The 13,897-nt window shown below is 39.4% G+C and overlaps 1 protein-coding gene across 1 annotated transcript in view; it reads right to left on the bottom strand.

Moving 5' to 3' along the window:
• Nucleotides 1–3,891, bottom strand: part of LCB1 (long-chain base1) — a 39,353-nt gene extending 35,462 nt beyond the window's left edge. The window contains exons 1-3 of the mRNA XM_087683624.1: nt 3,653–3,891; nt 3,289–3,383; nt 3,087–3,178 (exon numbers count right to left, since the gene is read on the bottom strand). Coding sequence (XP_087539750.1) covers nt 3,087–3,178; nt 3,289–3,383; nt 3,653–3,740 — 275 coding nt within the window. The 5' untranslated portion in view covers nt 3,741–3,891. The remainder of the gene's footprint in view (nt 1–3,086; nt 3,179–3,288; nt 3,384–3,652) is intronic.
• Between the last annotated feature and the right edge of the window lie 10,006 nt (nt 3,892–13,897).

Below are 13,897 nucleotides of genomic sequence, written 5' to 3'. Positions count from 1 at the left end.
CAGGTCGGCCAGCATTTAATGCTGGTCGGCCAGCAACAAATGCTAAATAATACATCATAAATGGCCACTAAAATGTGCCATAAAATACTGCATAAAATGCCCAGCCTCTAACACAGACTCACACCATGAGCTGACTAATATCTGCTAACACCCTCTCTCAGATCATGTGTGATCGGATACAATGAAATAGTACAATGATGGAGAATCATAAACTACACAACAAAGAAACACTAGAAGGACCATGGATGTCCAAGCAATGAGTGGCCAGCCCACCACCAAGATGCCTCGGAGAGTATCTGATGTCGATGTCGATCGTACCAACAACACTTGAAAATAGAGAAGACTCATACCAGCTCTCTGTGTAATGCCACCTATGTCACTCAGGACATACAAAGCCAATCTGCCAAACATGTCTCTGAACATGTGACCATGGAGTTCCCGCCTTTGGCCAAACCACCAAAGTGTCCCCTCATGTGAGCTCCAGACGAAAGCCTCTCGCTCTCTGTCAAGAAGAACAGCTCATCATGAACCCAGAAATCAACACCAGTCTCTAGGGTTTCACTGCCAGATACCGTCGATGCGTCAGGGACGTCCCTCTCTGGAACCTGTGCACCTGTATCAAAATATAGATGAGGCACTGCAGCCCCACCAACACCCGCTCACACTCCCTCTCTGGCACAAGAGAGTCGTGAGGGATGACCGCATCACCACCACTAGAAAGCAGCCGAGGAAGGGGCCACCAAGCCCTTCCCGCGATCCGAAGAAGAGGATGCCTTCCGCGCCTTGGACTTCTCCTTGGTCGGAGGATCGGAGTCGGAGTCTGATGAAGGAGAGGACTCATCGGTAGAGTCAGCATCCCGCTTCGTCTTCTGCTCCTTCTTCCTGGAAGCCGCTAACTTCTTGCAGTCCTTCCGCAAATGTCCCTTCTTGCCACAGTGGTAACACTGGGCCTTTGACTTCTTCTTCCCGTCACCCCTCTCTAAAGCTACATAAGCCTCACCTCCATAATGTGCCGGAAGCCGCCCCTGTAATCTCAAGGATGCCTCATGCTCAAGAAGCATCGAGGTCATATGTGTAAAACTGACAGGAGTCGATGATGTCTGCGCCCGCAAAGTATTGGCCACTCTATCAATGCTGTAGAGAGAGAAAATTCTGAGATTTGTCGAGAACTTATCAAAATCAGCTGCTGCCCTACTGTACCAACCCCAAACGAATGCACCAATAACAATAGGAGCATCAAAGACTGTGATCTTTAAGAGAAAGTGCATCAGCAGCAATTGCCAGCTTCCCAAGGTCAAGAATATGCAATCTCCATTACCAAAATGGTCTCCAATGGCTAGGAAATGGCCCCAAAATCTAGTAGCAACAATCCAACAGCTCCAAAATGAAAAAACGAGATTTCCCTCTCCCTTCAATCCTATTTAGCCTTTCCCCCACTAGCATGGGAAAGTTTTACCAAGTGGCAGCTTTCTTAATTCATTTTTAGCAATTTCCAGTAATTTAAGTAATTTTCAGAAAATTAATTCAGTCCTTAATCCATGCCCAGAAAATTGACCTTGCCCATCCAAAAATTAATTGGCTAGGCCATTTGCAACCCAAAGTGGTCCCATGCATTAATTGACCCTTGGACAAGCATTAATCCATTAATTAATGCCTAGTCCCTAGTGTCACCACTGACACTTAATGGCCAATTAATGGTCCTAGGGGCAAATTGACACCAAAATTTACCTAGAATCTAACAAATGTAACTTGTTATAACTTTTGCCTTTGACACCCATCTTTTTCACAAGGTCCTTCAACCTTCAACTGTGAAAAAGTAGCTTGCACCTCACATGTGCAACGCGTGTGCATCTTTTAATTGCACATTTGATTAATCCTTTAATCAAATGTCAATTAAACATAAGCAAAGCATCAAATTTTCACATCCTCGTGACAGTGAGAGTCCAAACCTCCTAGCTAGGGGAGGACAATCCACTCTTGGATCATTGGCAATCCAATATCTTAACCATAATTAGGCCCAATGGTAAGTTCATATGTCGCTTATGGTTTGCACTAATCAAATCCCTTATTTGTTGCTCCAACTGTTGTACAAATATTAATCCAATCCCTTCTTTGTTGCTCCCTCTATCATACAAGTATACTAGCTATGAGTTACCATGGAGACCAAGACTTGTACCACTGCATAAACCTCAAAAAGAAGACCCAAAAACAAAATGTCTTAATCATGTATATCTCAAGGCTTACAATCTACTTCACATATGTCTATTGCATTTCAATCTCAAATCTCTACTCTCCCACCCTATCCTCAAAATCTTATAGAACCATTGTCATTCTTAGCAAGTGATTTGATGAGCATATCCTCATGGTACAGGTGGTCATGGAGAATCCCAACTCCTAAAGTGCATCCTTAACCCTCTCAAACAACATTAGCTAAATTGGGGCATAGCCTAAGAGTGTGGTGCCTAGAATGATATCAAACAAGCCTAACCATCATCAAGCATGTCCTTTAGGATGTGCCCCTTTAGGCCTAACCCTCATGGGACCTATTCAAGGTGCCCAGGCCCATCTTGCTTACCGGTCCGCTACACAAGCCAATCCAATGGCCATGGCAACAAGCTACAACCAAGCTCCTCTTCTACCCAAGAACCTACAATGTCGAGAACAATGTATTTACTAATTTATTTTCATCTTTCCCTTCATGAAAGTCCTCCTATGCCAATGTTGTTACCCTTCATGCTCATGAATCCTCTGCAAGAGAATGTTAGTGTCTACATTTCTCTCTTCCTTATCTTTGTCTATTATCACTTGCCAAATCACCACTTGTTTGAGCAACAACATTAGGCAACCATCAAACTTGTATATATCACCGTCATTTGTTTCTCGAATTAATCCTTCAAATGTAACGTTGTTGGCAAGTAATGTTGCTTGGCTTGTACTTGAGCCAAGAGAGAAGTTTGCTTGAACCATGAGCTCCATGGATGTATTGCTTAAATGTTTTAGAACTTGGATGACCACTATAAAAATAACATATGGGAAAAGCAGAAGTGAAACTTTGCAGATTTATTTCTACCAAAGATAGGCACTACCTTTCTAGAATTGGAGCTTCCAACTCCATGTCCTTTGTCAGTGGCGGGTGAAGAGCTTCTGGGACCCACTCATCACATAACTGATCAATTTCCTACAGAAAGAGAAAAGCTTCAGTAGGAATTTTACAAGTACCAGATCTTCTCACGGTTCAGCACAAATTTGACAAGTAATAGAAGTCTTGTACAGCAGGACAAAGCTCACTTGGTTTGTCAGAGGACGCTTCTGAGGCTGATAACTCTTTTGCAGCAGTAGAAACACGATCACAACCACTAGCAATGCCTCCACAAAAAGATGGCCTGCAGTCGACCAGTGCGAGTAATATGATAACCAAGAAAAACTCTCATCTTCGAGAAACAAAACCAAATCAGGACTCTTCAGGACCAAATGCAAACAGTCATGCCTCTCGGAAGGGAGCCAAAGCAAAGATCCCAACGAAATCAAGGAATTCGATGCAGTGAAAGCTGAATACTTCAAAGACTGCTCGAATTACAAACAATTTCTTGAAAAAACACAGGAGAGAGAGAGAGAGAGAGAGAGAGAGAGAGAGAGAGAGAGAAAGGATTACCATCTACGCGGACGCCGAAGACGACAGCCCCTGTCAGAGGAAGGTTCCCCGTCGAGAGCTCCATCATCTCCATGATCGAGAGAAACATTGGAAGATCTAACAAATTGACAAAGGTCCTGGCCAATACGAGAAGCTTTTGCTATGAGGGTGGAGGCCCGAAGGGCAACCAGGTCCAAGAGTTGATGCGCCTGTGTTTCATGAACAACGGGCCAAAAACATTGTGTCTTAAAAACGAGGATCGGACCGGACCCTTGGGCCTACTTTAAACTTACTAACGATTGGCAAATCTTCGGAGTGTGCCATTAATGGCGGGATAAAACGTAGATTTAGTATTGTGAGTGGGTTTAGTTAGGGGGAATTCGGATGAGAAGGCAGAAATCTTGATAAACTTTAAAGGGGCGTGAATTGATGTGGCAACAATTCATTGGATGCAATTTTCGAAGGTGGACGAAAGTTTCTTTAGCCTTAAAACACCCCTCGTGTTCCTTCCCCCAAAAACCAACAAAAAAAAAAAGGAAGGGTGGAAGTTGAATGTTCTTTGTCTTTAGAAAAAAGTAGTCATAGTGATCTTTTTTGACTTGTCTACCATTGCCCTCTATGAACCTACCGTTCATCACAATTGTAGAACAAGGAACCTTAAGCTCTTCAAAAACCAACTTCCTTGGATTCGGATCAACCCATACATATTTGACTACAAAAATCATTGGGAAATATTTTAAGTGTGCCATTTCTAGTGAGAAATTTGGGATTTAAAATTGTAATCGAGTTTTAGGTAGTCAAAATTGTAGAATAAGGAACCTCTAGCTCTTCAAGAACCAACCTCCTTAGACTTGGATCAAGAATACAACTCATATTTAGTATGTAAGTTGAGAATTGATTGAATTCATAGGCCATTATGTTTTTGTTTCAATGGACTTAGCCCACGTTACAAGAAGTTTCCCTTGTGTAGTCTTCTATCAATGTATGTTCTAACGATTCCCATTTTAAGGAAACGATATTGTATCTTTGCAAGTACACGATTCTCTATTTGTTGGATATATTATTTAATCATAGAAGAGGTCACAAATGATGATGGTTTTATTTTAAAGGACTTTTACATGCCATAGGTTGCAACAAGTTTGAGTGATCTAATCTCGATTCGGTTTGTTCTCTAATAATAGTCATTCTTAGAGAACAATATTCTAACCTCCACTCTAAATAATTCATCGTGTATTCATGTTTTAAAATGTTAAGTAATATGTTAATTTTGAGGTTTTCAATAAGACATCTTCACTTGAGAATAGACAATCTTTTGTTACATAAAGTTGAAGGAGGCCCTTGTATTTGGTGTTGATTCACATCCACTATAACTTGTGGGGAGTATACTAATGAAATCTCTAATGAAATTATGCGAAAAAAGGTTTTAAAATATTGGGCCCCAACATCAAAATGCATGCTAATATGACTTGTGATGTGAGTTCATTAGTATAGGTGTTGAAAAAGGCGTCGAAATGTACATTAGTACAAGCATCAATATATAGGATGCTTATAACAACACTTACACGAACATGTGCATTGATATAAGCATCAATTTATACAAATGCTTATATCAACACTTATACAAACATGTGCAAAATATCCTACCAATGTATGTATTATTAGGTGTAGAGAAAAGAAAACGCAAGGATCTAGCCTCTAAAAAGGCAAGATCCCTGCTATCCATGTCTATTATCTTCTAAGGCATACCTATTTGCTTGATAGATATCTTAAAATATAATAAAAGTTATTTATCCATTCAGATAATAAAATATGCAATAGTATAACTTGAGATTATGAGTATACAATACGTACAAACTCAAATCCCATCAAGACCTTCCACTCATGAAAGTAGATAAAATAGAAGAGACACCTTTAATAGCGGCAATGACAGAAGGCATACAAGAAACTAGGATGAATCGCCTGGAGGACCAAGACATCTCACCTATGGAGATAGAGGAGATAGAGGATGGGTTTTTGAAAATGAAGCAGAGTCCTCATTTTGTGGAGAATTTTGTATAGATCTCCCAGTGTATACTGAGCTATGTCAATATGAGATTGTGGAACCCTAAACAAAAGTGACTCGATCAAAACGTTCCTCCCACTACAGCAATGCCACTTTTTGCAAATTGATTAGGACAGTTTGTATGTTTTTGGAGTATGGTGTTTTGTATTATCTAATTTTTTTAATTATTTTAAAATGAATTCTTGCAAATTAAGTCTTAGTTTTATTATGTCTTGCAAATTATTATCTAATATTATTATTTTTCCTTGTATGTGCAGGTTTAGGATTTGGGCACGGACGGCAAGATGAGTTGCGATTTTACAGATGACAAGATTGACGCGATGCTAGCGAGTTTCTCATCGAAGCAGCTAGCACAGGTCAGAGATAGAGCCGATACACAGCTTTCCCGTTCCACCTCAGCACAATCGGCAAACTCTAGATGGTCCGATGCTTCGGTCTCCATTAGACACAGTCACAGGTCTCGCTTTGCTTCAGAGTCACGTAGTCGAGGAGAAGGCAGCTCCTATTGTGGGGATACAGATGCAGTCTCTCCCACTCGCACTGCCACCAGGGAGTCGACATCGTCTTTCACTGGCGGTGGCGGGTAAACGTCTACTGCTCCCACTCCTTCACGCACCCCACCGATCACTCCTAGGGCCGACAAGAAGTACACGAAACCCACTCCTCCACGTATGTATTTTCGCATCCTTTTTCGCAATAGTACTTATCAATTCAAGTTGTGTTTGACACATTTGTATTAATGCAATATCATCTGACTGAGATATACGCGTAGTACATGGAGTGAGGGGAATCCCCTCTTATTAGATTTAGGGCTGTAAGAATGCAAGTATAGAATTAGGAGAAGAAGAAACTTGAGCAAGCACAACTCAAAGTGTATAAAGAGGTGTCAAAAGAGAAGATTTACAAGACTAAGCATGCCCTAAAGTAAATAAGCATATGTATAAGTTTGGGAAAAAAAACTCCCTAAAGATGGAAAAAAGTGTCACTGTGGTCCTAAGTGTATTCACACATATCACAACAAAAATATAGTAATAAATCTCCCCTAGAAGTAATGCAGTGAATAAGAGCTAGCACTCATATAAAAGGAAGTGCCAAGCATAATAGGCTAGATCAATCCATAAAGGAAAATAAGCCTAAAGCTTTGTAGAAAGCTTAGAGGCAAAGCCTTTGTGAAAAAGTCTACAAGGTTATCCTATGTTGTCATATAGGCCAAAATGATCTCTCTTAGTCTCTCCCTATTATAATGATGTACTTAGTACACACATGGAATACAGGATTTTGTGCAACTACTAATGCACTCCAACAATTAGTGAAGATGGTTGTCGTAGATGACTATCCAATATCTAAATCGGCCAAAAGGCATCTGAGCTAAACACACTCAGCCATGGCTATGAAAGTAATCATGTACTCAGATTCACAACTAGAAGTGGCCATAATAGGCTGCTTCTTGCTCAACCATGATATGTATGAGCTGCCAAGCATGAAGTAAAAACCACTTGTGGATACACAATGTCATAACAAGTAGCCCAATTAGAATTCAAAAAAATGTTTGGATCTAGTAGTAGTGAGCCTCCCTTGGGATAAAACAACCCAAGGTGTCGAGTAGCACTTAAATACTAAAATATCTACTTCACTACTTGCCAACACTTAGTGCCTATGAATGTCAAGCCTTGTGATGCATACATAAATCAAGCATCCAACATCCTACTAATAGAGAAAGACATCAAAGTAGTATCGTTGTAGTAAGTAGTAAGTATCCTTATTAGGGTCGCTGCTTCCTACAACAATACTACTTTGATGTCTAGCATTCTTATCAAAGTCAACCATTAAATCTAAAATATTATACATCATTTGATACATTGTAAACATGTTACCAAAAATAAATAATCATTGATTGAGTGTCAAAAACTATACAATGCTAATGTGGCTAAGATAGAACTATTGTGAGCCCTATAGTAGAATAACAACACGCAAAAGTGATTGTAAATGTCACTCAATGTGAGCTGCATATAATGAAAGGAAAAAGTGTCTATAAAAGTAAGCTACATACAATAGCCAAGATAGAGCACAATGCTAAAAAGATAAGGGTAGTCCAAGTATCAAAACTCCTATAGCTGGTTGCCATCTGAAAGCTTATCTCGATGAAACGAATCATTAAAAGGGCTATGTAACATAGCCAAATATCAATTCAAATTAGACAAGGCATAATAAAAACTATAAATTTGCGACACTCTCAAAAGAGACATGCCATATCTCAAAAGAGGCATAACAAAAACTATAAATTTGCGACACTCTCAAAAGAGACATGCCATATCTCAAAAGAGACACTCTCAAAAGAGACATGCCATATCTCAAAAGAGACTCTCTCAAAAGAGACATGCCATATCTGACCATTGGTGCATAGAGCTTGTCAATGAATGTAGTCAAACCATGTCATTTTACATATATTGTTTCAAGGCTCATAGGATTTTGATTTTGTGATGGAGTAAATAAGGTAATTTAGTACCGTTAGAATTATGTTAGTACCATAAGTAACATAGAATATTAAAAAATCTTCATAACAAATAGCAAACATAGAAATTCATCCATGTAGATCATGAAAGGTGAGAAGGATCGAAGCTTGCACGGGAGAGCTATGGCGGAAGAGCAAGAGCAAGAGAGAGAGAGACTCACAGCATGGGAACTCCAATAGTCACGATGTGTGACCAGCCTTCCCTTTATTCGTCTGCCACTAAAAGAATAAAGAATAAAGTGACGGTGACAGGTGCCCGCCGCTTGCAGTTTGCACGTGCGAGTACTATTAGTGCAGTAATACACAGGCGGCTAGGCGGAGGCACCTTTACCCCCAACAAATCACGTGGTGGCTACTACTCCCAATGTGATGCACAACTCCCCATATCCTTGCTTCCCCTTGTTACTACTACCATCATTGTGAAAAGGAAGTGGCCTCTTCTTTGACTTTCCTCCAATCCTCCTAGTCTAGCCACTCTAGCTTCCATGTCTCTTCCTTTATTACCTTATGCACATATGATCACCTGTGGGATTTGTATGTATGCATCTACTCCATCATCCACCTTGCAAAGAAATGATTAGTATTAGAAGGTACCAATAACTCCTTATACAAGGACACTATCACACAGTCCTTGTTATTCTCTAGCACGTTCTTCCATTTATCAAATACATTGTGCTAAAAGACTTGCTGACACAACTCGCGTATGTATGCTATGAGTTTCTTTCCCTCATCATTCGTATGCACAACACCGATGGTCATCTCCACTAAGTATTTGTAGCTTGGTGGGGTAGGTCTAATATATGTCCTCTCCCACCTAGGAGAATACTATTGAGCATAATCAAGAGATTCTTACATATCATGTATATCTATAGAAGTGGGACTTGCAAGATTGCCACCCACAAATAGTGGAGCAAATCCACATATTATAGAAGTGATAATGCCTATGGCTATGGCAAATATGGGCAATGGTGTCCACTCAATTGACAAGAGGGGAAGACTCCATATGTCTATCCATAGTAACCATTAGGGCTAACCTCCCTGACATCTCAAAAGGCCGAGGAGTACAAACCAACCATGAGGTTGTAGCATCTACATCTCCATAGCATTCCTCATGATCAATGAGGAGACACATCCTCAAGTCTTCACAACATCCATTGAATCCACCATCTCCTCTAGTCGAGTGAGGTGTACCTTAGCCTCCCTTTGCAGCAACCTAGAGCATCGACTATCCCTAGTAAAAATTTATGTATCAGAGTACACTGAGGCAAAATGTGAGGATGTCAACCATGAAAACTCAACATTTTCTCTATCTTTTAAGCGTGCCATCTGATCCGAAGACATATGCATAAAAATCTACTCTAACTACCCATCTATATATTATCGACTTATAATGCTCTCTAGACCAAGTGTGGTGACCTAGACAACGTTTTGTGGCTCATTTTCTTGGGATAATTTGACATACACATGAATGTCTACACAAAGTTCTCCATGAAAAGAAGAGTCTCATTCACTCTCAAATAATTATTGTATGTATGTTTCCTTTGCTAGCTGTGTTGGATCTCTCAAGCTTGTTTCCTCCACTTGTTGTGTTAGCCCTCCTCATTATGCACTTCCTGTAAGTCTTTCTCCCCTACTTGTGTACTTTGCTTTTCCACACAAGGGACATTTCTTTCATCAAATACTCAAGCTATTCGATATATTATAGGGATATTACTCTCCCCTACTTGTATACACTCCTTTTCCACACAAGGGACATTTCTTTCATCAAATACTCAAGATATTTGAGATATTGTAGGGACAATACACAACCAATGAGGTTGCTATGGGTTAGGGTAGAAGATCACCTATATGGAAAAATCAAAAACCAATCATCATCAAAATGCGTTTATGGCCTTCAATTTGCCAAAAAATATATTTAAAAAGGGATATGCACATGCTCACAATGACTTGGCAAGACTAACATGTCTCTCAAATCATTACACTTATTCTTGGAATCTACCTCCAAGAATCCCAATGACCCTCATCAAATGGTACCCCTGATCCTTCCAACACTACTTTAGACCACTATACATTGAAATATGATCATGAAAAAGCTATGATAAGCTAATGAAATCACACTTTGCAATTTGCCAAAGTATCCCATTTTATCCACTACAATATTTGGATCTATGGCCAGCCATTGACTTTATGCTCAAACTTCAACTTGACACCCCAATCCGTCATTGTGTCCTACGTATTGATGTGCTCTACTAAAAAAATCACCCACATGGCGATGCCACACTATAGACTTTATACTATGCACCAAAGCTTTAGGGTTAGTTATCACTTACACTTACTAGATACAATGATGATAAAAGCACATGTTTGCCTTTGGACTACATCCCCTGGGCAACTCCCACTCCTTTTGTGTGACTACCTCACCTTCATGATTGCCTCATGCAACCACCTCATAGGCATAAAATTCAATAATTCCTCTAGGCCCTCAATATATCAAATAAGTTGCTAACATGTACTATGCTAAAATTCTAACCACACTACCTCTCATTCAAAATTGGTAACCTTGTACCTACTATGAAGCCACTTCTCCATGGATGCATGGTGTAGCATAAAAAAATGGTTTAACTTCTCCTGCATGATTCCATCCATCCTTTTCTCTATCCCATCGCTAATCACCACATCTCTAGTTAGTTTGTCATCATCCTTAAGGGTCCATAGCAATCTATTGTATGTATCCACTATCACAAGCCACTCACAAGCATGTACCAAGGCCTCCAACACTAGGTAGCCTTTAGCCATGCTACCTCTTGGACGAGCCCATTATTGCACAAAATCTTTTAAGGTTTTCATGGAGTGCTCCAAAAGGATGTACATTGACTATGCACCAACCTTGCAACCTCCACTTCATCCACAAGATGTACTAGGTGTATTTATATCGTGAGCATACTTGTGAGCATACTAGGTGTATTTATATCGTGAGCTTGTGAGTAAGTATTTTCCAAAAAGACAAACTATCTCCATTGCTCCTTGCCTTGATGATTGAATTGAGGATGTCCTTATCTCCTTCTATGACATCTCATACACTAAGATTGATAATTTACAAATGGCCAAATGTATCTCTAGAGCGAGAGACATTGAGATCATGATGATCGATAGTATAAACTATCACAATTTAAACACATTGTATATTATAGATTAGTGCAAAATAGAAAATACAAGAAGCACTTAATCAAGTCAATGACTATCTTGGCCAATACAAACCTGGCACATCTTATGCCAATCATGGGATTCAGATCATGTTAGCTAGCTATCTTTGGTAAACATAGTCTTGGTAGAGCATATCACACTTGTCAATGTGCAAATAGACTTAATGATTTGGTTCATCATATGTTCCTCTTTGCTGAACAAGACCCAAGGAGCACGAGGTAGTTGTATACGACTATCTGAGCATGTTTGTGTTCAATACACCTCCAGCTTACCTATTGCTTTCAAGTTCAACCTTGGCCCCAAAGTATCTCTCTTTCCTATGATATGGTCCCATAACAAACTACTAATATTTTTGAAAATGTAAATGGGATTTAAAAGTTTATTGATTTGTAAATGAGTCCAATATGGTAACTCATAGAAAATAGGGAATCGCCACATTCCACTTGGAAGTGACTCTTCATGGAACATCTTCCACTCATATCAACTTTGGGCATTCATCTCTATAGGAGGTCACCCAATAAATCCTTCTCTTAGATCATGGTCCTCTAGCAAGAATATCGCATGCCCCGAGTAAACTATCTTCTTCATCATCCAAGACCTTCAAGAGTCATCAATCTCCACACATGGGACATATATGGTAGCTTGAAGTCACTAGCCCTACAACAACTGTTGTACATAATCAACACAATCATAAAATGATAATATAGAAAGCCTTGATAATGGAGACTCATTTACTTGAGCACTCTCCTAAACCCGAAAATTTATGCATGGTCCATATAAAATGGACCTTATATTAGCATATTGCCTCCCAGAATGCTTGCTTATGTCTTCCACTATAATTTCCTACTCTAATAACATCTTAAGCTCACTAACCAATGGATAGAGATAGACATCCATTTTCTTAAACTTTATAGTGTCTAGGCACAAGTAAGCTAAGAATAGTGTTTTCTTTCTTAGTAGAAAGCCATGGTGTAATATTGTAGTTAACAAGCACTACTAGCCACACATTATAAGAGATTGAGCATAATCGAAATGGATTCACACTATTCATATCATAATCCAAATGGAAGCACACCATCCATAGCAAGACCACATGGAAGATTCCTCGCATCGCTTGCAAACTCCAGAAATTTTGAGTCAATGTGATCCCATGCCTACAAGTTTACTGGTATGCACCAGATACCATCAATGGATCTCTTTTACACATCCCACATTATCAAGTGTGCCATGCTTGAGATGAAAATATGTGATAGAGATGTGATTTGAGTGAAAAGTGTCTAAAAACCCTTTAAGGGACCATTTTGCCTTGCAACTCTTGTCAATACATATTTGCACTACACTTCAAACATGTAGGCGTGGACTCATATTCTCCTCAAAAGAGCACACAAGCATGTATGCTATTGTAATCCATGCCTAGTTTTCACAACTCTTGCCTTACATCATTACGAGACTTTAGCATCATGTTTTTGAATGGCAAATTGTGACACTTCAATGTTTTGAGAAGTCCCAAAAATGTCAAAAAACTTAGAATGTGTTTTTATATAATTAAAAAGTCAATGTACTATTGTGTTGATAAACACGGATCTAGAGCTAGCTAGCTATGGTGGATGAAAGATGAAAACACTATTCATGATGACATGGATAATAACACAAACTGATAGTTCTATTGCTTATTGAAATGAGTGTCAAGTACATGCTTATATAGCTTTTTGGATAGTATCACTCTTCCTTACTGTGCTTATGGGATTTTGGGCAACTCTCATAGAGCTTCTAGAGCATACATCTTTTCTCACATCTTCCATACAAAGCCACTTATGGGCAAACCTCTTCTCTATAGGCATTCATGTTAAGCATCATTTGCTATTCTCAACACCTCCCCTCAAATGATAAGTCTCTACCTTTGCTGGCTTTTGCCCCCCATGCATGTAAACATGGACCAAGAAACTAGCTCTTTGGCAGCCTTGTCAAGTTAAGGCTTGAAACTTTACATCTTGGTAGGGCTTTTTACATTCACTATGGGAAACAAGATCCACTATGGGAAGTCATTTTGTTGATTTGTAGTAGCAGAAAATATTTTCTTCATCTTTTTGTTGCTTCTTTGGCAATCTTTGATCTTCTTCTTGGTCTTTTGCTCCAATCTTTGATCTTCTCTGACTTCTTTATCTTCATGCTCCTTGGCTTTTGTTGTGCTCCTTATCCCTTTTGTTGATGTGTGGTGCATGATTTTTACTCTAGTCTTCTTGACACATTTTTTCTGCTTCATGCTTTTACAAATGGATACATTGATGGGTACATGGCCTTGTCTTGTCAAGCTTTCTTTGGCATACATGGGATTGATCTTAGGATACATAGACTTGGCTTTTGGCTTTTCATGGATCTTGGGATACATAGCTTTTGATTCATCATGGGTATTACAATGCTTTAGGCATACAAGATGAATACATTTGCTTTTGAACAACTCTCGATCTTGGAATATGTGGCTTGACAG

This window comes from Lygodium microphyllum, chromosome 1 (genome assembly GCF_053477565.2).
Source record: "Lygodium microphyllum isolate KBCC chromosome 1, Lygodium_microphyllum_v1.1.10, whole genome shotgun sequence".
In the NCBI taxonomy this organism is placed as follows: Eukaryota; Viridiplantae; Streptophyta; class Polypodiopsida; order Schizaeales; family Lygodiaceae; genus Lygodium; species Lygodium microphyllum.
This window is presented reverse-complemented; position numbering and strand designations above follow the sequence as displayed.